This window comes from Xiphophorus hellerii, chromosome 6 (genome assembly GCF_003331165.1).
Source record: "Xiphophorus hellerii strain 12219 chromosome 6, Xiphophorus_hellerii-4.1, whole genome shotgun sequence".
Lineage (NCBI taxonomy): Eukaryota > Metazoa > Chordata > Actinopteri > Cyprinodontiformes > Poeciliidae > Xiphophorus > Xiphophorus hellerii.
The window spans coordinates 1,778,251-1,803,020 of NC_045677.1; the positions used below are offsets into that span (position 1 = coordinate 1,778,251).

At 39.7% G+C, this 24,770-nt stretch overlaps 1 protein-coding gene across 3 annotated transcripts in view; it reads left to right on the forward strand.

The window, feature by feature from the left end:
- agla (amylo-alpha-1, 6-glucosidase, 4-alpha-glucanotransferase a) overlaps positions 1 to 24,770 on the forward strand; it is a 121,362-nt gene that overhangs the window by 75,204 nt on the left and 21,388 nt on the right. For all 3 annotated transcript variants that reach the window (XM_032565093.1, XM_032565092.1, XM_032565094.1), the window contains 14 exons: positions 767 to 869; positions 4,264 to 4,361; positions 5,602 to 5,741; positions 5,839 to 6,026; positions 14,159 to 14,282; positions 14,597 to 14,760; positions 14,917 to 15,018; positions 15,720 to 15,875; positions 15,943 to 16,093; positions 16,214 to 16,338; positions 17,501 to 17,613; positions 17,725 to 17,859; positions 24,046 to 24,176; positions 24,279 to 24,415. In XM_032565093.1, the coding sequence (XP_032420984.1) occupies positions 767 to 869; positions 4,264 to 4,361; positions 5,602 to 5,741; positions 5,839 to 6,026; positions 14,159 to 14,282; positions 14,597 to 14,760; positions 14,917 to 15,018; positions 15,720 to 15,875; positions 15,943 to 16,093; positions 16,214 to 16,338; positions 17,501 to 17,613; positions 17,725 to 17,859; positions 24,046 to 24,176; positions 24,279 to 24,415 (1,867 nt within the window). The remainder of the gene's footprint in view (positions 1 to 766; positions 870 to 4,263; positions 4,362 to 5,601; positions 5,742 to 5,838; positions 6,027 to 14,158; positions 14,283 to 14,596; positions 14,761 to 14,916; positions 15,019 to 15,719; positions 15,876 to 15,942; positions 16,094 to 16,213; positions 16,339 to 17,500; positions 17,614 to 17,724; positions 17,860 to 24,045; positions 24,177 to 24,278; positions 24,416 to 24,770) is intronic.

Below are 24,770 nucleotides of genomic sequence, written 5' to 3' on the forward strand. Positions count from 1 at the left end.
GTTTTGTTTCTAAATATGACCAGCATTACATAATGTTTTGATATCCACTGGCTGATTACTTAATTGGCATTCAACAAAAGTGCAAAAATTGATATTTATTTTGTTTGTTGTTTTTGAGACTATGGTTGTGTGTTTAAGAATTGTTAACAAAGCCTTCCAATAATGTAATTACCCAGCAATATTTTTACACTTCCTGTCAAAGTAGCATTTTTTAATACAAAAAACACTGTGGTCTAAAATCTTGCTACAGTTGGGGAAAAGTATTTAGTCAGTCACCAATTGTGCAAGTTCTCCCACTTAAAAAGATGAGAGGCCTGTAATTGACATCATAGGTAGACCTCTGGTATGAGAGACTAAATGAGAAAACATATCTAGAAAATCACATAGATTCTTTTTTAAGGATTTATTTACAAATTATGATGGAAAATAAGTATTTGGTTAATAAGAAATAAGCAAGATTTCTGGCTCTCACAGACCTGTAGCTTCTTCTTTAAGAGGCTCCTCTGCCCTCCACTCATTACATGTAGTAATGGCACCTGTTTGAACTTATCAGTATAGGAGACACCTGTCCACACCCTCAAACAGTCACACAGATCTTAGATGTCTTAATAATTACAAAAATATAGAGCAAATGCTATGCAGTGTGGCAGTGTGGTTGTTTTAAGAAACTTTGAGAATTATTCTTTGTAATCCAATCCATATTGACATGTACACATTTTTGTCTGATGTTGCTTCATTCCTATCCTCTTGTTCCATCTCTCTCCAGCTCCTCTCCACAGCACATTGAAGAGTGCTGTGGTTGGCTGAAACAGAAGTTGACTGAGATGAATGAAGAACAGTACCACATCATACACCAGCATCAGGAACAGGTAAGGTTAAAGGCAGGACAGCTTACACGCAGAAGAATTTATCTGACTGATTGGATTTCTATATATCTTAATTTCTTTGATTAATTTAAATATGAAAAGCACATCATAACACTTGTACATTGGGTTGCTTCTCTGTAAGAAAACCCCCAAAAGTTCTGGGGCCTCATGCATAAAAGAGTGCGCAGTTTTCACACTAAAACTTAGCGTACAGAAAAATTTAGAAAAGTGCGGCGCACAAAAAAAATCGGATGCATAAAGTCGTGCGCACCCACGTGACCGTGCAAATTTCCTTTATAAATTGTAATTTGCAGGAAATAGAGCGCAGCTGCTGGTCCGCTCTGTCGCCACCCATAAATACATATAAATTAGTATAAATACCCGGAAGTCTGCCACCACGTGAAGCAATAACCATGGCAACGTCCTTGTTTGAAGCAGTAAAAGTATTTATAATAATAATTATATATTTTATTTAAAAGGTGCTTTGTGTCACCTCACAAAAATAAAAATATATTTTAAAGAAAAAAAAATCCAAATTAAAAAAATAGAAAATAAAGAGATCCTGCAAATGCCTGTTTGAACGGTAGCGCGTTCAGTTGGGATTTAAAGACAGACAGCGTGTCAGAGAGTCCTTTGAGTGGGGAATGTGGACGTTTATTCTAAATCAGGGGTCTCAAACTCGCGGCCCGCGGGCCAACTGCGGCCCTCGGGACGATAGTTTGTGGCCCCAGCCTTAATATGAAAGTTTAATGTTAGTGCGGCCCGCGAGTTTGATATAATTGGCACTTTTCAGTGTTGTGTGCGGAGCTGAACGAACTTACCAATCACGGTGGAGTATATTGCTCTCGGGGGCGGGACATCGGCCGGGCCTATTTGCATTTTCTATTTGTCATTATTTGCATGCGGTACATGCGCAATTTCCGCGGCCGCTCCCGCTTCACGTGCTTCAGCATCCAGTCTAGACCCGGAAGTCGCTGATCAGTGTAACGTAATTAAGGTTAGGCGCTGTAACGCTTGGGTTTGTCATGTTGGGTTTAACGTTCTTTGCCCACATGCAGAAACACTCACAGAGAGACTGGTGTAAAAGTTCAAAAGGATTTATTTCTCTTATTCACAAAAAAACTCAGAACTGGTAGTTGGACTTGGCATCAATAAAGGGTTCCGGGTTCAGCCACTCACTGAGGGAGAGAGATATGGTGAGTACAGGATCAGCGAATCAACTCCGTTGAACTGGTTATGAAGCTCTTACTTGTGGGAGTCGGGGTCCGAACAGAGGAGGAGGAAGGCCAGGCACCAGGAGGTGGGTACGTCCAAAGGCGACAGCTGGGCAGAGAGTCGGAGGGTGGACAGGTTGTGCTTAGACCGCACGGAGAAGTAATGGAGCTGACTGCCAACTGAGGACTGCACCGGTAAGTAACTGGGAAGGTGATGGTGAGGCTCGGGCTCCCAGTTAGAACCTTCACGGCGCCTCTGGAGGATTCCTTCCAGAGAAGGGACGACTCGAGTTCACCTGAAGGCTTCCTGGAAAAAGGATCACAAAGGGAGTATTTAGATCTCCAAACAACTCGAATTTCAACAAGTGTACTCAGCGAAACAACTCTTGAGGGCTCAGTGTACCAGTTCAGGCAAACACTCTGGCGAAGATGTGCTGGCAGTCAGCTGCTCATATACTCCACCAGGAGATGGCAATTCCCCACAGGTGCATCTGGTTAGGACCTGCCAGCACGCCCTCCAAGAACCAGCTGTCATCAGGCGCCCTCTGGTGGATGATCTGAAAAGAACCCACCAGCCTGGTACCTAACAGGGTTGTGTTTAAGGGAGGAGAGGAGGCGGCAGATTCGTCAGGACGGTCAAAAACTCACAGCCACACTGGTACTGGGAATTCCACAGTGTCGTCCTTTAATAAATACGCTCTTCACCAACCTTACAAAGCCCGGTTGAACTGCTGCTATATTATCAGACATGAAAATTGAGCAGCGTCCAAACAACCCGTAACATTACTAAAAAGTTAGGGAGCTAACATGTCCATCTAGCACGTTTCTCCCACGCTCTCTACAGAGAAGCTGTGGCGCATACTTCTGACATCATTAGCAATGCTAGAGTATATTAAAGAGACACTACACAATTACGGCTGTTACAGCGCCTGACTACGGCCAAATATGGTAATAGGCAATCAGAAAGGTTCGGCTGAGGAGACCGTGTGTGTGAATGCGGCCCAGCCTCACCCAGACTCTATCTCCAGCGGCCCCCGGGTAAATTGAGTTTGAGACCCCTGTTCTAAATACTAGAATGCTTTATGTACGTAAGGCGCATTCACATAGCGGGCGGCTCAACTGAAGGTTGACTGCAGCTGTACCTCACGATCTTTCGCTCAGAGCTCCTGGATGATCAGTCTGAGCAATCTAAATGCTCATAAACCATCATCAACATTTCCCAGCAGATCAATATGATCTCTGAACAAACGCTCCCTCTGAATCCTTCCATTGGCGATGTTCTCCATCAGAGCCAAAGTGGTCCACAATTACGCGGCTCACCTTTACGCAGCTACTTACAGTATATACGTGTAGCTGCATAGCTGTGTATTGCATACACACCTTGATCACCTTAAAAATAATCAAACCTGTTGATTATTTTTAATCAGCAGGTTGGAGTTAATCTGCTGATCCAACCCCGTTTTCTTTTTTTAGAGAGAATTAAATTACCCCATAGATGTACTTCGGCGCACGGACCAATGCGTTACATCTTTATGAGACAAAAACTGAGAAAAAGTACTATTTACATTCGAGCGAGGTTTTCACATACTTTTATTTTCTTTATATTGTGTGCGTGTTAGCTTATTGTCTGAGGATAAATGTGGTTCAGTTTCATCATTTACTTTTAAACAATAAAATATTAAAATCATGAAAAACATCGGGTTTGATGCTTCTTGGTCTAAATAACACCGAATGTAGTCAGATTTCAGTGTATTTAGGTGAGTTTTGACACTTTGTAGTTTGATATTGTCCACAGAAAAAGTTTGCGTGGCTGCCGAACATTTTCACGCCGACGAAAAAGTGTGCGTATATTTACGCAAAGTTAATTTTTATACATGCCAACTTGTGTGTAAAATATGGTGCCGAACATTTTTTGTGTGCACGCACGCTTTATGCATGAGGCCCCTGCTGTTCATAGGAACATGGGTTTTATGGTTATATTTGGATGAAAAAAAACATGAGAAAAACTGTGGCCTTTATTGGATTCGAATGTCTGTGTGATTGCAATGCACCAGCCTAGGCCGCTGTAAAGTTTGAAATGGACACTTATGGCTTTTTAAATGGTCAAAATGAAAATGCTAGTCATGCTGCTGTGTCTTATTGGGAATTCACATGACTTTCTCTCTTGTGATTCCTTTTGCTAGGCAGTCAACTGCGTTGTGGGGAACATAGTGTATGAACGTCTAGCTGACCACGGTCCTAAACTGGGTCCAGTTACCAGGAAAGAGCCTCTTGTCACCAGGTAATGACTGATGGGGAAGGAACAGAGTACATGGTAAGCAAAGCAGGAAGCATTGGAAAAGTAGAATGGACATTTTTGTCTGTTGGAGACGGTTTTGCATTACCATTAATGTGTACATCATTATGCTAGAAACTAATGCTATTTTACTTTTAAAACTTGTAAGATTAAAAGTTAATCATCTTGTATGCATTACTGTGTTACTGTATTGGTAACAGTGATGTATGGTGAGGTTCATGACTGGTGAGGCACAGATTCCACCAGCGTCAGATGTACAAATACAAAATCCAATATAGAAGCTATATTTTAATTTTGACCATAACTAATTAAAGCGCCTAACAATACAATGGCAAGAAAGATTAAAAAAATATTTAATAAGGTCACATTTTTTAAATTATTTGAAGGTTTTCTTTGGCTGATCTCTCTTTTCTAAATTGAAAATCGTGTATGATCTTACCTTTATTTTATATGACGTCCAAAGTCCATGTAGCTATCCTTTTCCACAAATATCTCTCATTCTGTTGTAAAAAAAAAATGTCTTTGTTTCTACTTTCCTTTCATTTTCAAAAATTGGTCAGTCAGAGAGTAACCTTGAACAGTTCTGCTGTATCTTTTTCCCCTAAATGTTTTGAGTCTTTTCAATGTGTAGAAGAAGAGCACCTGTTGCTCGTTGTGCCTATGGGCCATAGCAGTGCCCTTTATTAGTGAGGCACAGGTACTTTCTCCCCCACACACCACATTTTCACTGCATAGTGATGAGAGAGACTAAATAGATCACACACATAGATATATCAAAAAGACTCTCTGACATAAAAAAAATTGGAAAATGTGTAATGAAACAAGTACATTGGCGACATAAAGACAGGCAGCAATGGGCATGCACCAATTGCCTGATTCATTCACTTGTGTGATACAGCAGTATCACAGGGGTGGGGCACTGCATTGCCTCACCCCGGTTTTTATTCATGTATTTCAACAGGCAATGCATACATTTTGCAATTTTGACCATGTAAATTTTGAAATTACCAACAAAAAAAGCAATTTATAGAAAATTCAAGTGGACAAATTGATTTTCTCTCATCGTTGTTGGCATCTATTTTACTTCTCATGTGCTTATTTTTACTTAACGGGATTACAAGTGAGGCACTGCCTCATCTGCCTCACCTGACCCTAACCCGCATGTCACTGATTGGTAAAAACTTTATGTAACCAAGATATGTGGATCGTCATACCTCTGTTCCAGGTATTTCACCTTCCCCTTTGAGGAAATGACTTTAGAGCAGGAGATGGAGTTTTTAAACCAACCAGATAAGATGTGCCACTTCTTGGCTCACAACGGCTGGGTGATGGGTGATGATCCATTGCGCAACTTTGCTGAACCAGGTAGAAGTCACAAACAGCAACCTAGAAAATAGAGGTTGTTTTTGGTCAAATAGTGAGCAGTATTTTAGGGCTGTTGATATTTCTATTTTCTGTGTAGGGTCCAATGTGTACCTGCGTCGGGAGCTGATCTGCTGGGGGGACAGTGTCAAACTCCGCTATGGGAAAGGACCTGAGGATTGCCCCTACCTATGGGCTCACATGCAGAAATACACTGAAATTACTGCCAAATATTTCCACGGAGTCCGATTGGACAACTGCCACTCTACGCCCTTGCATGTTGCTGAGGTACTGTCAACTGTTGACCATATTATTACAGAAATACTTCATCCTAAACTTATACTGTGTTAAAGTTCAGTAAGACAATATTGTAATTAGGGATGTCCCAAGTCAGAGTATTTTAATTTTGGGCATCAGCCGAGTCCCGATCCGATACTTCAAAAATACATTTAAAAAGTGAAGAGCAAAGAAACAGATCCCTTATTTTTTTTATTTTATCCACCTCATTTTTCATTTGGCTGATGGCGCTTTTGTCATTCTGCCCCAAGCCAGCTGCAGCTACAATCCAGTAGCTTACCATCATCAGCTTGTGAATGTGCCTTTGAGATTTCAATTGGACATATAAATGACATTATAAATAAAATTCATTATTATTTTATTTAACAGAACGCCAAGGCTGTATAAATAAAATGCAGGTTTTTCTTTTAGGTGCAACAGTTTCAGTGAAAAAAAAACAATGGGCAACATGAAAGACTATATTTACGTTATATTAAATGCAGAGCGTAATCACCGGCAGCTTTGCACATGCATGATCTTGTTGCAATGTGCAAACACAATGAAGTGGGTCTCCTCTCTGCTCTACAGCAGTATGCCTCACAACCAGCCTGCTGTCAGTCAGATCAAGTGCTTCCGAGGTGGGAGGGACAATCGGCAGCTCTCATCGCTCGCTGTAGCTGTAGGATTATTGGTGCCTTCTGATTTTGTCACCAAAATCTTCAATAAACCAGATAAAGTTTCTATATTTGTCACTAAATACAAATATAGCAATGTCATTAAGTTAGCAACAGTCCTCCCACTGCAAGCTGTATTGATCTGAGACTGTAGTTTTTAACCAGACCATAGCAAAGAAGGTCACTGGTTATGAAGTATTATGAAATAAGCAAATTTGCTGTGATTTTACTGAATAAACTCTAATAATATCTCACTGTTTAACCGTCAAAGCAAGTTGGCTGCAAACTGCTTTAAAGATTTTTAAAAAACCTCACAAAGTTTAACTTTACATAATTTATGTTAGAACCTCTGAGAGATCTAGGCCTGGTCCCAATACCAATGAGACAGTACGCCCCTGTGTCGTAACTTCAACATCCAAAATGGCAGGACTGGTCACTGTTCAGGCATTTTGCTGCTGAAAAGTACAACAACAGCAAAAAAAATATTTTAAATGTACAGTATAGATATTTTTGCTGTCCAAAGTCATTGCTGGAGATATTTGACTGTTCAAATGTGCTTTTTTATGACTTGTTGAATAGAGTGAAACAAAAATTATTTCAATACTTTACGTTTGAAAACAGATTTGCTTTTTCCTTTTTTTTTGCGACAGAAAAAAAAACTGTGAACAGTGCCATATTTCCAAGGTGACAAAAAATACACATTAAAATGTACTAATATTTAATTTAACAGTTTGCAATTTGACTAACTATAGACACAATTACATATTGAGCTGTTACTCAGGAAACCATCTCTTTTATGTGGCTAAAAGTTAGTTTGGTAAGGTGGAGCTAATGTGCTATAAGAAAGATCAAGTTAAGGACAAACATATGGCATATATAGAAAAAATAGGAAATAAGACCTGATGGGACTAATTAAATTTAGGATTTAATTAGTGGAAGTACAATGAAACTATGAATGTTACTTCATAGACCAAAATTGTCACAAGAAATTCTGCAGAAGAAATTGTTACAAGGAACACTCTGACATCAGTTTGTGTCCTCTCTGCCTTGAGAAGAAAACATTTGTTTAAAAATGTTTTGTCTCAAGATATCTCTAAAGAAAATAATAACCAAATAGCTTTCTAGTCCCCCCACAAAAAAAATGTATTTACTGTATTTCATAATTATGTAGGAAATTTTCTCTCTAATGACTTTCTGCAAAAGAAGTAACTATCAATTCCCATGGGTTTTGTGACTGAGATTTTGAGACAATACACCTTTTTTCAGCTGCAACGTCATTAATGTCTTTAGAAAGATTTTCAAAAGTGAATATTGTACAAGAAATCTATTCCATCTTTATGTTGTAATATAATAAAATTTGGTGTTCTAACAGGGGATGAAGAGTTAAATTATATTAACAATTTTACTCACAAATACTGCTTTCTAAAAATCACCTCCATTTTTAAAGTGAAATAATTTTATTTGAGAGTCCTTAAATGTTGCAACATCACAAAAGCCCAATTTTTATACCTATATGTTAATACTGTAGTTTATTTTAATATTGAAAATTCCTCTTGCATTGTAACATTTTGTTTTACTTTCCTCACAATTAGTTTGTGACTATTCTTTTTTATTCTTTTTTCGGTTCAGTTTATCATATCAAGCTTTTTTATTACTAAAGTGTGCCTTGTCATAATATTTTCTTTGAATTTTCTATAAAGAAGAAAAAAATAAAACATTGCCATAATTCTGGCTTTTAACTGAAAACATCATATGCAGCAAGGAATTGTGGGTAATACACTTTGCCAAAGTCCACATAAATGCGGCCTTATCGTAAGAGCGGAAATAGGACCCAAAAGGGGCGCACCCAAACCCTTCGACATGAACATGCATTTGAGGGACACAAGGGCGGAACAAATGTGGAAGTGCGAGTAATGGAACCGGGCCCTGGAATTGTAAGACTGAGCGATATCAAGCAGGGTCAGCCCAAACCTCCATGGGGCCCTAAGCAAAATTTGGTTTTGGGGCCCTCTATTTCTGCTAACAATGTGGATGGCTGGAATCAACAATTAGATCATTCGTACACCTGCTATAAACTTATTGCATCTCTGATGGTGCTGTTTGGGTTTCTGGGTTAATTTTGGGGGATCGTGATCGGCTGATACTTAATGTGAAGCCCATCCACTGACCTTATTTTCGTCAGCAAAGGTTTAAAAATCAGCCTCTGTCCCCTTCTGCTCTGCAGTGAGAGGTTTGACTGACAGTCCAGCCCACCAGGTCAGGTCTGCACATTTACAGCTAACAACATTCACCCCACTGTTGCCAACTCAGTAACTTTCTTGCTACATTTAGCAACATTTCAGACAAAAAAATTATCGGCCTAAATCAAAATCGGCAGGTCAGGCTCTTTAAAGATTGGTAACCGGACAGAAAACTGCAATCGGCGCAGCCCTACACACATATTCATGACATTCTATGATTAAATTAATTTCTCTTAAGCGTAACTAAAAATTTAATTTACACCAGGTGAGTTTTTCCTCCCCTGAGAATGTGGACCGGTACCGGTACCGAGTTGATTCTGAGCCTTGAAATGATTTTAACAGAAGTTTCACATAACTTAGAAGTTGATGTAAACATATTGTTTGTTTTAGCCACATAAATGATCAGCAGCAAACAACATAACACAAACTACAGCTTAGAGCAGCTTTGATATATTAATGCAGCAGCCATGTAGCTTGATGGAAAACATTTTGCTAGACAACATCAAACATTGAGAAGTTTTAATTATTGTTATCAAATGTTATCAAACACGCCGCTTTGGAAGCCAAAAAAAACCTCAGAAATATACAGAGCCAAGCAGGAGAATCAACTCATTTCAAGTTAAAACTGAGCTTCACACAAAGACGCTAGCATAAATGTTTGGTTGTTGAACTGAACCGTTCAAGGTCGCTATAAAGTTAATTTTCTATTAGCAGCTTCACAAATCTTTTTTATAAACATTACTAAGACATAGTGTAGTACTTGTATGTTTCTGCTTATGCCAGCACTATTTTCCATGCTTGCTAGGTCGATCTGAGTTTAGGTGCGTTACTGTGCATTTATCTCGTTAACGGAACTCTGCATGCAGTGGGTGTGTGTTCCAGGGGAATGTTTTGGTGGTGGGACTGTTTTGCTGTTGGAGGTTCGCTGACTCTGGTGTGGACGTATAAAGTTCGTCTGCATCGGCGTTAGAGCACCTAAACCACCCAGCTGTACTCCCGTTTGGTTATCATCATTAAAGAAGGATTAACATTATTCCCTCCTGGAGTGGTTATTATCCTGCACCTTTACAATCCATCCGCGGGCCCCGTTAACAATATTAAAGCAAACCTTTATCTTGGCTTTTTTTTTCTATTCTTCCTCTTTTCTCCCTCCCTGAAGGATAAGTCTTTTTTTGAGACATTGTTTCGCTAACTTATCTTCGACCGGAACTTTGGACCTTTGGATGCGTTCTGTACTTTGCACGGCAGCGCATGTTACCGGTGAAACGTGTGGGCCACCATGGGGCCCCCAAGAGCAATTTATTTGTTTTCCCTTTGTCCATAAAATAAGGATTTCTACATAGATTATCAAATATATGTTATTGTAAAAATAAATCACTTGATGATGAAATTGTGTGTTTTTGTTACTTTAATGACATAGAAATCGTTACTAAAAAAAAAAATCAGCTCCACTGAGGGGGCTCCTTGGTGGCCCTGGTGCCCCAAGCAGCTGCTTAGTTTGCTTATGCCTTTATACTAGAGGTGTGCCGATCGATCAACTGATCATCAGTGTATGATCAGTGATCTCTTGTTGCCGATCACCAAAACCAATCATATTTATCTCACTTTGCAGACGGTCTGTGCAGCTGATCTCCTCTTTCCTTCACACCGTGCAAGCGCGCGGCAACAAATCCTGTCCTGTGAAACTTTAACGGTCAGCGTAAATGGGGAAGTTTGCGTGTTGCGCCTGGAAAATTACCACGGGGGTGAAGCATGTCAAAATGCATCAACACAACGAATCTAATATGGCATTTAAAAAACAAACACTTGACGGAGTTTGGCTATATCGAGGCTCACTGCAGAAAAAAAAAGTCTTCGATCTGGCGACGTTAGACACTGGGATCTGCTCTCGTTCTTGGACTGCCACTACGCGCTACTGGTAGTAATATTTCACAGACATAGCGCCGTTCAACCTCCACTATACAGTGAACTCTCACACTGAACGTATGCTTAAAGCTGCAGCATGTAACTTAAAAAAAAAGATTTTAGATATGTATTAAAATATGTATGTCTACCTATATTGGGTGAATTTATTGCCAGATAATTTTTCCATTTTGCCACATAACATAGTATCATTTATACCTAAAGCGAAAAATTAACAGCCATTCCAAGCGATCGGCAGAGATTGGCCTCATGGCTGATCGGTATCGGAATAGGCAGCAAAAAACCTGATCGGAGCATCTAATTTAAACACTATTAGTGATGATGATGTTCTTAGTAGGAAGAGTGCCCTAAATCAGATTCTGCCTAAGGCCCCATCTTACCATAGACTGGCCCTGTATAACGACCTAGAGCCACTCTGCTGCGCATGTTTCTGCTGGATGCTCACCTCCATCATATCCTGTCAGCAGCTGTACGTACCTGTCTGGTGGCAACGTTAGGTTAAGGTGAAGCAGAGAGCGAACAGTGAGCAGGTGATATCGGTGCTACCAGATGTACAGGTACGTTGTGGTGACAGTCACGGGACTGTTTTTTTAAAATCAGGATATCTGATTCTGATGCAAAATGGTGGAACCAACTCAGGAACCCTGTATAGAACAGGGCATTTAGTCTGGCACTGGGGCAGCATGATAAAGTTAAAGTCAGAAGTTTTCTCTGCGGCCAAACCAATACTGTGTTTAGGAGCAAGGAGGGGTTTTGCTGCTATTGTGAGGACAATTACAAAAATAAGTAGAGATGGTTTTTCTAATGTCAACATCAAACCTACGTATTTATTCACAAACAAGGGTATGTTGAAAAAATGATATTAAAAAATCTTGCCCATAAGCTGATTGATAAAGGGCGCAGTTCTGCCCCCTCCTCCTTACCGTGGGCTTGGTGTCTTAACAACATTGAGGCAGAGGCACTGAGAATCTATCCAGTCATTATTAGACTGAGGACAGCCAGATGAGGGCACAAGCAGGCCTCGTAATGCACAGATAAAAATATTAAAAGAAAAAAAACTCAAAAAAGGGCACTTGGGGCATCAAGGAAAAAGGGGCATGGGCCTGTATGTATATATTTGATCCCTTATCAAGACGGAACACCTGATTCCTATCGAGTCTGAAACCATGTGACTTCCAATCATGTGATCATTCCTAATTGTGATAATTTTGTTTTCTTAGTGAGTATTTAACTTCTGAATTTTTGATGATGACACTGTTATTAAATCAAGCTATTGTTTAGAACTTGAAAGAAATGGGTCATTTATGTCGGTAGAAATTCTAATTTAGCCTTAGCTGGGTGAATAAATAGAACAAAAATGGATTGTGCCTTCTTTATTATTCTATTATATAACCTGATTTCATTTTACACTTTTTCAGTCTGATTGTAGATTTATAATACCTTCCAAATCATTCACAAATTTGAACTTTATTGGAATTTTATCACACTGCAACTGAAAACTTTAAAGTCTTTTAGTGGGTTTTTACATGGTTGAGGAAGACAAATTAGAATAATGGGGATGTGATATGATGGATGAATTATACAGCAATAAAACCACTTTAAAGTGGTCAATGTTGTCGTTTTTCATTAACTTTTTAAATAATCCTGTGGAGTCATTTGAGAATATGAAAGGTTTCTATTACTTTGGAGTTGTTACAAAATTTAAAAATGTGTTGTAGGAGAATTACTTGCAAACTTCAAAGAAGGTAGTGTTGTGGAAAAAATACTATTTCCAAGCACTGTTCAGGTGAAATCACTCAATCAGGTTTGTGCACAATACAGAGAGCTTGTAGGACAATCAGTAATGAAGCAGGTCTGGATGAAAAGCTCTGTCAGGCAGAGACGACACATGAGTTTTATACCAAGGATAAATAATTAACAACAAGGGGCGAGACAGTCTGGTTCTGATGCAGCTGTAGAAAACAACTTCCAACCTTCTACATGTAACCCAAATAGTTCTTTTGGTGAGAGTTCACAATCATTCATATAACATGACTAGCAGATGTGACGTTATTGTAATTTTTCCATCACAGTAGGAAACCATCTCATATGTTGTGAAACGTTTTGGACTGGTTGAATGCTGCAGATAGCTGGATTTGTACTTTACCTTATTTTTCTCCATTTTCTGTGATGTTTACATTCAACTCAATGTTGATGAAGAGACATGCTTCACACTGAAACATGGTGGTGGTAGCATCGTGTTGTGAGAATCATTTTTTAGCAAGAGCCAGGGAAGCTGATCAGAGTTGATGGGAAGATACGTGTAGCTAAATGAAGAGCTGAAAAAGAAAAGCTATTAGAGGTTCCAGTAGGCAGAAGACTGTGGTGGGGGTTTACTTTCTACTGGGACAACTGCTCTAAAATGTACAACCAGGCCTGGAGCAGAAGGACTTGGATCAAATCATATGTGCTGGAATGGTCTGATCTATCTTTAATCATGATTCCATGGAAGGATTATGATGACAAATGGAAGGATTATGATGACAAATGGAAGGATTATGATGACAAATGGAAGGATTATGATGACAAAAGATGTCCACAGAAACTCTATATTGAGTCTAACTAAAGCCTAAGTAACCCCAAACCCAGTAAAATAGATGAGTTTATTTATAACTTGATAAATCTGTTTGTTATAAGATGACTTTTTCTAGGCATTTCAGTTTTAAGATTTTTTTTAGACAAATTAATACAGCCAAGAGTGAAAAATAGAAGAAAATCTTGTTTAGTTTGGAGACAATCGTGTTGTGAGGATTTTCTGACGTATTTAACCCAACTTGATTTTCATCCAGATGATTCTGCGATAACAGCAGCCTGTTCTCTCTGTCTCTGTGATGCTGTCATGTTGTCTCATTTAGTTCATGTTAGATGCCGCCAGAGAGGTCAGACCCAACCTGTATGTAATAGCTGAGCTCTTTACAGGCAGTGAACTCATAGACAATCTGTTTGTTAACCGACTGGGAATCAACAGCCTCATAAGAGGTACATGCATATATAAATTAACTTGTCCTTTTGTTTGTCTTTTTCTCATCACTGCATCCTTTTGCATGTGACCTCTCCATGCCCTTGGTGTTTTCCATTGTTTTGTTTCATTAACTATTCTGCTGCATGTATTACCTCTTATGGCATCTGTTATATCAAATTGGCTGTTTGTCCCCCACAATACCTGCACAACATCCTCGCTCTCTCTTTCCCATTTCTTCCTACTTGTACTTCCTGCACTCTGGCTCTGCATTCGTCCTGCTGCTTTGCTTTGCCTTGCTGTTTCTAGTTCATGTTGGATGTAGCCAGAAGCCAGTGTCCTAACCTGTACGTGGTGGCTGAACTGTTCACTGGCAGCGAGGAGCTGGATAACATCTTTGTTACCAGACTAGGGATTACATCCCTCATACGAGGTACATTACTATGCATGCTCAATATATGCAGCTTAATGTATAGGCAAACCTTTGATGTGTACTTCATTACTTCAGTTTAGCAGATATTTATGCACCCCATCAGACTAAATAAGTCCTAATAATAAAAATAAATCAAACTGGTTTGCGGAAGGAAAATGTGTGTTTTAGTGTTTATAATGACTTTTTACTTTGAAATATATTTGCTAATCATAAAGTTGTCTATGTAGCTATAAAGATGTAATATTTGTGCATGAGTTCTGATAGCGCATCCTGTTTTAGCTAACCCTTCTGATCCTCTCTGGTCCTGCTGCCAGAGGCCATGTCCGCCAGAGACAGCCATGAAGAGGGCCGGCTGGTCTACCGTTATGGTGGAGAGCCGGTCGGAGCCTTTGTTCAGCCCAGCCTGCGTCCTCTCATGCCTTCTATTGCTCACGCCATGTTCTTGGATGTGACCCATGACAACGAGTGTCCCATTGAGGTGGGTCTGTGCTCTTGTCTGCTTCATATAAGTCTCTACTTACTATGGGGCCTCACGAATCTTGGCTTAAATTCCCCTGTGCTTTAATTTGACAGTTTTTGACCATAAAGCAGATGTCATGTCAGCTTTATTTTGTTGGTCTGATTGTGTTTCCAGCTGCGGTCAGCTCTCGACTCGTTGCCCAGTTCTGCCATCGTCTCCATGGCCTGCTGTGCTACTGGCTCCACCAGAGGATATGATGAGCTGGTCCCACATCAGGTTATTTTAGATCACATGCTCAGATGCACTTTTTACTACCTACTCTTTACTTATTATTTTTATTTTAGCCTATAGTCAGTAGTTGGAAAGCTGAATGTGAGGATGTCTCAATTAGGGATGCAAACAATTAATCAGCTTATTGTTAATTGTCAATTTAATGGTTTAGATTTAGATTAAAATTGGTTCCATTCAAATAACTAACAACATCCTTTTTGTGTTGTAGTTTGGCTGCCCCCAGAAGAGGGCATCCATAAGCAGAACCAGTTCATACAGAATAAAAGTGTTTTTTTAAGCTGTCATTATCTCTTAACAGTACAGTATGAGACAGATAAGTTCAATCAAGCTCTAATGGCTGCTCCTACTGTTCCTACTGCCATCTTCAGAAATGCACCGCTCCCAGTCAAAACAACCAATCAGAGCCAAGAAAAATGTCTTAGCAGTGTCATTCATTGTGTATGCAGCGCTTACACATTCCATGTAGCATGTTTAATCTCAGTATTGTTAGTGTGCTGCAGCTGTGCTAATGGGGAAACAACCTACAGTTACAGGAGAATTGTCAGTTTTTCACGTTCATGGCTGGAACCGAAAGGGGGGAGGGAGTTTTAAGGTGTGAAACATCCTACTGCAGCTTTAAACCTAAGATATAAATACATGAATTCATAACAGAATTTGCTTTCATATCTGTGTCTGTGTGAGAACAGATATCTGTGGTGAAGGAGGAGCGTTTTTATCCCAAGTGGAATCCCTCTTCAGCTCCCACCTCTACTGGTGAAGTTGGCTTTAAGAGTGGCATCATCACTGGGAAGCTGGCTCTCAACAAGCTGCACCAGGAGCTGGCTGCCCAGGGCTTTTCACAGGTCTGAGCTTGTAGTGACACCATGCTGCCTGTTCCCAGCATCATGTCTAACTTTCTCAATTTTTCAGGTGTATGTGGACCAGGTCGATGTAGATATTGTTGCAGTTACTCGTCACTGCCCCAGCACACACCAGTCTGTGGTAACAGTGAGCAGGACAGCCTTCAAGAACCCCAAAACTCATCAGTACAGCAACAATGTCCCACCTATGTTCATACCTGGTAGGACTCTATCATGTTTGTTAGATATCAAATATGTATGTGCACGTGTTTTTGTGCCAGTTCAATTTATGTACAAATGTTTGTTTGTGAAACATGTTTTATTTATTCTTCCCTCCTCAGGCAAGATTGAAGAAATTGTACTGGAGGCAAGGACAGTGGAGAGAGAGGCTAGGAGTTACAAGAAGGATGAGAAATACATAAATGGCATGCCAGAATACACAGTGGAAATAAAAGAGCATATACCGGTAAAAACTGTTGTGTACACTGAAGATGTTTTCTTTTTTTGTTATTGTTTTTAAGTTTTTTTCCCAGCTGTAGTGGCCTTTATTTAAGACTAGTCAGATAGGAAAGTGCATTAAGAGAGGGGGAGGGCATGCAACAAAGGTCAACGGACCCGGAGTAGGGCCTGTGACAGTCGCATGGAGGACTAAAGCCATCGTCGCCCCCTGCTGATGATTTCCTAGATGTTTTCCTTTTCTACCTCTAGCCTGGTGCCTTGGCTGAAGAAATGTGGAAGAAAAACAATCTTCAACATGTTTTATTTTCTTATCTGTAGTATTCAGTTGTTTAAAAAATATATTGATTATCTTTATTGCTGTAGACCGGCGGTTTTCAAAGTGTGAGGCACACCTCCCCTAGGGGGCGCCAGAGCACTTTAGGGGAGGCGCGGTGCGAGGGAAAAAATAAACCGGAAAAGAAGCTATCTGTTTGCTGTCTTGCGCATAGCGTGCGTAATTGTTTTTTCCTTTGTATGCGTCCGCTCTTTCATACAGCACGCTCTTTTAGCTCGAGATAAATTGTTTAGATGAGCCACAAAAAGAGCTCCACGATTTTGCAACTGTTTAGGTTTTTGATTTATTTTTTAATTTCAAGGAAATGTGCAACATTTACAGATGTGTTCCAAAGATTTGATCAAAATGTTTTTGTTAAGATGTGAAAACACTGTTGGTATCTCAAACATTAAACTCAGAATCTCAGATGTAACGTTTGTTTGAGAAAACGGTTGAAAAATGAGTTTGGGGTTGTTCTTATCATTAGAAAAATGAAAAAAGGGCGTATTTGCCATACAAAGGCCCTGATAAAATAATTAAAATGGGAGGAAATGTTTTAAAATGTTCATGTGTTAAATTTCATTCAGATAAAGTGTCATTTTAAAAGATGAGATGGTTCTAAAATAAAAGCAATTAGAAGGTGTTTTGTAGTGGCATTTGTTTGTGTGTGGGTTGATTATTGGGGAGGGGGGGCGCAGCAGGCCTTGTGCTCCTTGGAGGGGGGCTCACCCTTTCATACTTTGAAAACCCCTGCTGTAGACATATCTTTATTGCATGTAGCAAGCAACCATAATTATTATAATAGGCCTGTGAAACAGACATGTTTCATAGTAAAATAATTCTGCTATGTGTACAGATGGAGGAGAGTGCAGTGGTGAAACATGCTGGAGTGACATCTAAAGGCCGCTCAGAGTTTGTTCAAGAAATTCAGTTCCTGAAATTGACACCTGGTAGCATCATTGCCTTCAGGTACATCTCCCACAGTTTCTGAACTCCTTCAATTTCCTGTGCATTATTACTGCTTGTTAATTCAACCTTTATTGGTAATTACTAAAAATTGACTTTTTATACTCTGTACAGAGTCAGTTTGGATCCCAAAGCACAGAAGCTGGTGGGCGTGTTGAGGTTTTATCTGTCCCAGTTCAGTCCAAAGTACAGGAGGGGCAGTGTACCTGATGAGAACCCACCAGAAGTGCTGCAGAAACCCCTTACGCAGTGAGGATTTCCTTTCTCTCATATTCATTATGGTATCTAAATAAACTGAATTAAATAGTATATCTTTATTTCAGAGAAAAAAGTATTCCATATTATATATAAAAGAATAAAAATAAAATGAATCAAGTAAAAATATTTAATATATATAAATATAGTAAGAGAGTGGGTGTCATGTTGGACGCTATTCGCTTAACCCACATGCAGAACACAAACAGGAGATGAAGGAATCAGATAAATAAAATTTATTGATGAACAGATCAACAGTGAGAAATGTGAGTAAGTTCGAGCCCCCACTGGATTCGGGGCGTCAGTGATCTGAAGACTGGAGAGATGACAGGTAAGTGGGTAGTAGTAATTATGGGGAAGGAGGAATGGAGCGGGCTTACTGGGAGAGATGAAGAGGATTCGTCAGGGAGGTAAGTCGTAGAGAGGCTGGAGTCCGGGTTCTTTCACAAGAGAGGGGTTCCGATGGCGGGGAGTAGCCGAAGGGAGGCACGTCGGAGGGCGGGCAGGGAGACGGACCGTAGTCGACCGAGGGACGGTTCCACGGGAGGAATCCTGAGAGAAGGTCAGAGGAAAAAGGCTCAGATTAGCAGAGTACACGAATTAATTCTCAGAGAACTACGCTCAGAGGGGCTCAGGGTACCAAAACAGGTATAACACTCCGGCGCCGGCGAACTGGCCACCCGCTCCTCTTATGCTGGTCTTGATGAGGCTGATAACGCACAGGTGCGCGGTGACCATCCTCCTCCAGAAGCCTCCTTGTGGCTCCCCCTGGTGGACAAAACAGCTCTCTACAAAAACTCCAGCCTCTAACAGTGGGAGGGCTAGTTTTTTAAAAATACATATTTTAAAAAGACAAGGATTTTGCAGTTGAGATCAACTGCAGAAAACTAGAATCACTATGTGTTGCAGTTGTCGGAGGTCTGACAACTGCAGAGTTGAGTTAATTGATAAATCCAAGCGGCACTTAAAGTTATACTTGAAATTCCTCAACAAGGCATGAGAAGTTGGTACGTTATTCATGACAAACATTTGACTTGCAGATGTCCAACGTAGAATTCTGAGGAGAATTCTAAAAGGGTCCTGATAGGCTACTTGCAGTTTCTTCATCATAGCCTTACTGTAGTTACACCACAGGTGCCGTATAAAACGAGGTGCAATAAGTTCAAAAAGGAGACACTTTAACCTCATCTATACACATGCAAAATTTTCGTGCCAGCGTATTGGCTTGCATGTACAACTTACAAGATTGTCACTTCATATCATCATCACAGAGATCACTCCTCAGAATATGACCAAGATTATTAACCAAACTCAACACTTAATTTGCTAAATAAAAGGAAGGAAAATTCATCTTCTGATCCTCCTTAGTTGTAACAATCATAACAATCTTTTTACAATTAAACATTATATCAAACTAGAGACCATATCTATCATATACCCAGCACTGCATGCAGCAGTACGCAGACATTAACTCATTTAATGTCTATGTACATTAAATTATTTGCAATATGATTACCCACCATACAGCCAGTCTTATAATCACTTAGTTCAACAGACAAAGCATCAAGATACAAGTTAAAAAGAACAGGACTCCAATAGCTATAGAAAAGGGTTCAGAAACCTCCGAGCTCCACTTAACTTGCATAGACTGATGAATAACAATAATGTAATATCCTGATTAAATACGCAGGGACTCCTCTACTTTGCAGCTTAATAAATAACTTATGGTTGTTAATTCTGTCAAAAGCCTTAGATGCATCTAAAAAAAACCCACATAAAAACAGAAGTCTTCTGTCTCTTAAATTTACTTTCAGTTTCCTTCAATGAGTAAGTGCATAAATCAGTACTAAGCTTACGTTTAAAACCAAACTGATTATCAGTTGTTGTTATGAATTCTTGAAGGTGATTGTCTGTAATTGTCAATACTTGATATTTCCCAGTTTTTTTCTTTTGCTACTGGCACTAAAAGTACATACTGATAACATGGAGGCGGGTAAAATGCCATGTCTTAGGAAACCTGTAAAGCACAGTGAAAGTAACACATGAACTCTTTGATTAGGTGCTCTGCAGATAATTGGTCAAGACCGCATGCTTTATATTTTCTCAATAGCAACACATACTTCATCTGGTCATACTTCATCATACCGTTGTCAGTAAGATTGTATGTAGTCGATATTTCCAACACTGAACCTCTGACTATTTACACAATTAAAAATTCTACAGTAATGCTTCCTTCATATTTGCACAATTTTCTTATTTCCAGTAACCTCTTAAATATTTGGTGGCAGCAGAAGCTTGCTGCCAAAAATGAACTTTATCTCCTCCCAAACCTCAGACACATTATTATACTGAAGTTTATTTGCAAATGATCCTCTGATCATTCCTTTTTAGGAAGCAGACAGCTTTCTTAAATTTAGCATTTGCAATATTCTTAAGCTCTAAAATCATTACAGATCTTGGCTTCCCTGTAGCAACCCAATCGTTATAGGCTGCTCCAGACTCAGCATGAAATGCAGAGGCCTACTCTGTCCAGCCTGGTACTGACGCATAATTTGTTTACCTTTTGTGGGGAAGGCACCTGCTGTCATTATTAATGCAATCAATAATCTGAAACATAACACACTTTTATACTCCATATGTTCACAGTTAGTATTGCCACACAACAAAGTTTCCCTATGTATAATAATAGTAATATTGCTCGGACTTTTATATAGCAGCAAGTACAAATATCCTTGTCAGACACTGTACTCCAAATCAGCTTCCTACTATGTATGCTATTCTCATAACTGAGGAACTCTGGCACTTTCACAGTTTAATTCCAGATAAACAGGAATGTGATCAGTTGTTGCCAAGGAATACAAAATCTCCACCTTAGTTATGCATTCATGTGCGTCAGCAGTACATATACAGGTAAAAGCCAGTAAATTAGAATATTTTGAAAAACTTGATTTATTTCAGTAATTGCATTCAAAAGGTGTAACTTGTACATCATATTTATTCATTGCACACAGACTGATGCATTCAAATGTTTATTTCATTTAATTTTGATGATTTGAAGTGGCAACAAATGAAAATCCAAAATTCCGTGTGTCACAAAATTAGAATATTGTGTAAGGGTTAAATTTTGAAGACACCTGGTGCCACAAACTAATCAGCTGATTAACTCAAAACACCTGCAAAGGGCTTTAAATGGTCTCTCAGTCCAGTTCTGAAGCCTACACAAACATGGGGAAGACTTCAGATTTGACAGCTGTCCAAAAGGCGACCATCGACACATTGCACAAGGAGGGAAAGACACAAAAGGTTATTGCTGAAGAGGCTGGCTGTTCTCAGAGCTCTGTGGTCAGAAAAAGTGTACAAGCGATAGGGATCACCGCGCCCTAGTCAAGATTGTGAAAAAAAACCCATTCAAAAATGTGGGGGAGATTCACAAGGAGTGGACAGCTGCTGGAGTCAGTGCTTCAAGATCCACCACCAAGAGACGCTTGAAAGACATGGGTTTCAACTGCCGCATACCTCGTGTCAAGCCACTGTTGACCAAGAAACAGCGCGAAAAGCGTCTCACCTGGGCTAAGGAAAAAAAGAGCTGGACTGCTGCTGAGTGGTCCAAAGTCATGTTTTCTGACGAAAGCAAATTTTGCATTTCCTTTGGAAATCGAGGTCCCAGAGTCTGGAGGAAGACAGGAGAGGCACAGGATCCACGTTGCCTGAAGTCTAGTGTAAAGTTTCCACCATCAGTGATGGTTTGGGGTGCCATGTCATCTGCTGGTGTCGGTCCACTCTGTTTCCTGAGATCCAGGGTCAACGCAGCCGTCTACCAGCAAGTTTTAGAGCACTGCTGCTGACCTGCTCTATGGAGATGGAGATTTCAGGTTCCAACAGGACTTGGCGCCTGCACACAGCGCAAAATCTACCCGTGCCTGGTTTACGGACCATGGTATTTCTGTTCTAAATTGGCCAGCCAACTCCCCTGACCTTAGCCCCATAGAAAATCTGTGGGGTATTGTGAAAAGGAAGATGCAGAATGCCAGACCCAAAAACGCAGAAGAGTTGAAGGCCACTATCAGAGCAACCTGGGCTCTCATAACACCTGAGCAGTGCCAGAAACTCATCGACTCCATGCCACGCCGCATTAATGCAGTAATTGAGGCAAAAGGAGCTCCAACCAAGTATTGAGTATTGTACATGCTCATATTTTTCATTTTCATACTTTTCAGTTGGCCAACATTTCTAAAAAATCCCTTTTTTGTATTAGCCTTAAGTAATATTCTAATTTTGTGACACACGGAATTTTGGATTTTCATTTGTTGCCACTTCAAATCATCAAAATTAAGTGAAATAAACATTTGAATGCATCAGTCTGTGTGCAATGAATAAATATAATGTACAAGTTACACCTTTTGAATGCAATTACTGTAATAAATCAAGTTTTTCAAAATATTCTAATTTACTGGCTTTTACCTGTACAGTGATCAAGCCATGATGTGGTATGCCTTGCTTCACTAATATCTGTATGGCTGTCAGCTAGCAGCTTCTATTTAGTAGATAAAACCAGGTTATTGTTTAGACAAAACTGAGCTAAATGTTGCCTGAAATTTCTTCCAACCCTGCTGAGAACCTTGCTCTGAGGTTCTCATAAAAGCACCTTACGAAAATCCCTTCAGGCCAGAGCTGCGGGTCACACAAGTCTGTCACCTCATTGCACTCAGCAGATATTTTGAATGAGTTGCATCAACTCGATGCAGTTTTTCTTTCAGATAATCTGCCAGTAAGGCAGGCGTTAACTCAGGGCAGAATTTTGTGGCAAACACACCAACTTTGTTTTTACTGCTTTGATCCTTCCTTCAGCACTGGTTCCCACGACGATATGTAAAGAGAATGGTCATGGTTGTCCATAATTTTTTTGATTTTATGTAAATTCCTTCTTTGCATAACTATCTCCAGCGATAATTACTAATACTTATTATTATTTTTAGAATTTTCTGAAGTGGTTAAAGTTTAGGTTCCAAGCTGCAGTGTTTGTCTTTTTTTATTTCCTTTATTTAACCAGGTAAACCCCATTGAGATCTGGATCTCATTTTCAAGAGGGACCTGGGCATAAGTCTGCAATACACAGCAACCTGGTTACAAAATAAAACTAATTAATACATATGCACAAGTGTAAAACAATAGAAAACAATTTAAAAGCAGTGACACTGTTTAATAGAATCTTGTTGCCTGTCTTGGTATTTAGGACTTTTTTTAAAGCTGTCCAATGTTTGAGTGACAGTGAAGTCCTTCAAAGTAAAACCAAAATAAACTTATGTGATTAATAGACTACTGCACACAACACACACATACAGTATGTTGTGACTTTCCACTATATATATACTATATAACTGTGTTCATTTAAAGTGAGAGACATGGATCAATCAGGTACTTGGTAGTCCAGTAACTCCTGAATCTAAAAAAAAAAACATAACCTTACTTATCCAATTTTTGTAGGGAATAATAAAGAGTTTGTGTTACTTGATTGTATATGATGGAGTGACCTGGTGTTTAGCTTAACAGCTCATTGGCTGAAAACTTATAAACTTAATGGAGATACAAAATCTTGACCACTGAAGCAAAGCAAAAATACAATGGAATAGCCTACAGCAGGGGTGTCAAACTCCAGTCCTCAAGGGCCACTGTCCTTCAGTTTTTAGATATGCCGCAGGTACAAAACAATGGAATGGAATAGCTTAATAACCTCCTTCTTGTGTAGGTAAGTTCCCAAGAACCTTGCTAATAACATGATTATTCTATTCAGGTGTGGTGCAGCAGAGGCACATCTAAAAGTTGCAGGACACTGGCCCTTGAGGACTGGAGTTTGACTCTTGTGGCCTACAGCAAGTCTGTGGGACTGTGACTTACAGCTTGCTGCACACATTGGCACCATCTTGTCATATAACAGTTTCTTCTCATGACATCACAGTGGTTTGTGTCAGCAAGTCTTAATATGGAGAAAAATAATCTCTTTGACTTCGATAGAGTTGCGATATAGATTTCTTCCTGTCTTTTCATCACTTTGGCATATTTTCATAATTAATAATACAGGATCTGAGACTTCCCTGTCATCTTGTGACAGATATGGTGTTATATTATAATTATTTAAAGCTGCAGATATGGGCTATTTGATGCAAAAGTTGTGTTTCACAGGTTAATGTCTAAACTGACGCTAGCCGACATGAACATCTTGCTGTTTCGCTGCGAAGCAGAAGAACAAGAGGACGGTGGAGGCTGTTACAGTATCCCAGGCTGGGAGTGCCTGAAGTATGCAGGACTACAAGGTTCATGTTAAACAGACACCATTCTTTTCTTACTGAGTCAAGTTCAACAGGTGTACACAATGTTCCAAAAACGTTGTACCATGAGTGTTACGTCCCTTGCAGGTCTGATGTCTGTATTGGCGGATATCCGTCCCACTAATGACCTTGGCCATCCCCTGTGTGCTAACCTCAGAGAAGGAGACTGGCTCATAGACTTTGTCTCCAACAGGCTGAAGCACAGAGATGGACCTCTGGCACAGGTGAGCTTTGAATGAGGAGTTCATCATGCTATAAGCACTACAGTAGACCTCTCTATACACAAAAGTTCGATTTGTACTATATGTTTGCAATGGGTTTATTCTTTCCACACTTTCCTAGATGTCTGATCTGCAGAGTGTGACTAATTGAAAACTAATAACTGTCTTGTTAGCAGATTTCCTCATCTGAACAGTGCATAGGGAAATCACTGTCTCTGCAGCTCTTCCAGATGTATTTCAGTTCAATCCTATTTATATAGCACCAATTAACAACAAATGTTATCTCAAGGCACTTTACAAAAAATAATTAAAATTCAATCGCACATACATTCCTATTGATCCTATTTATCAAATATTA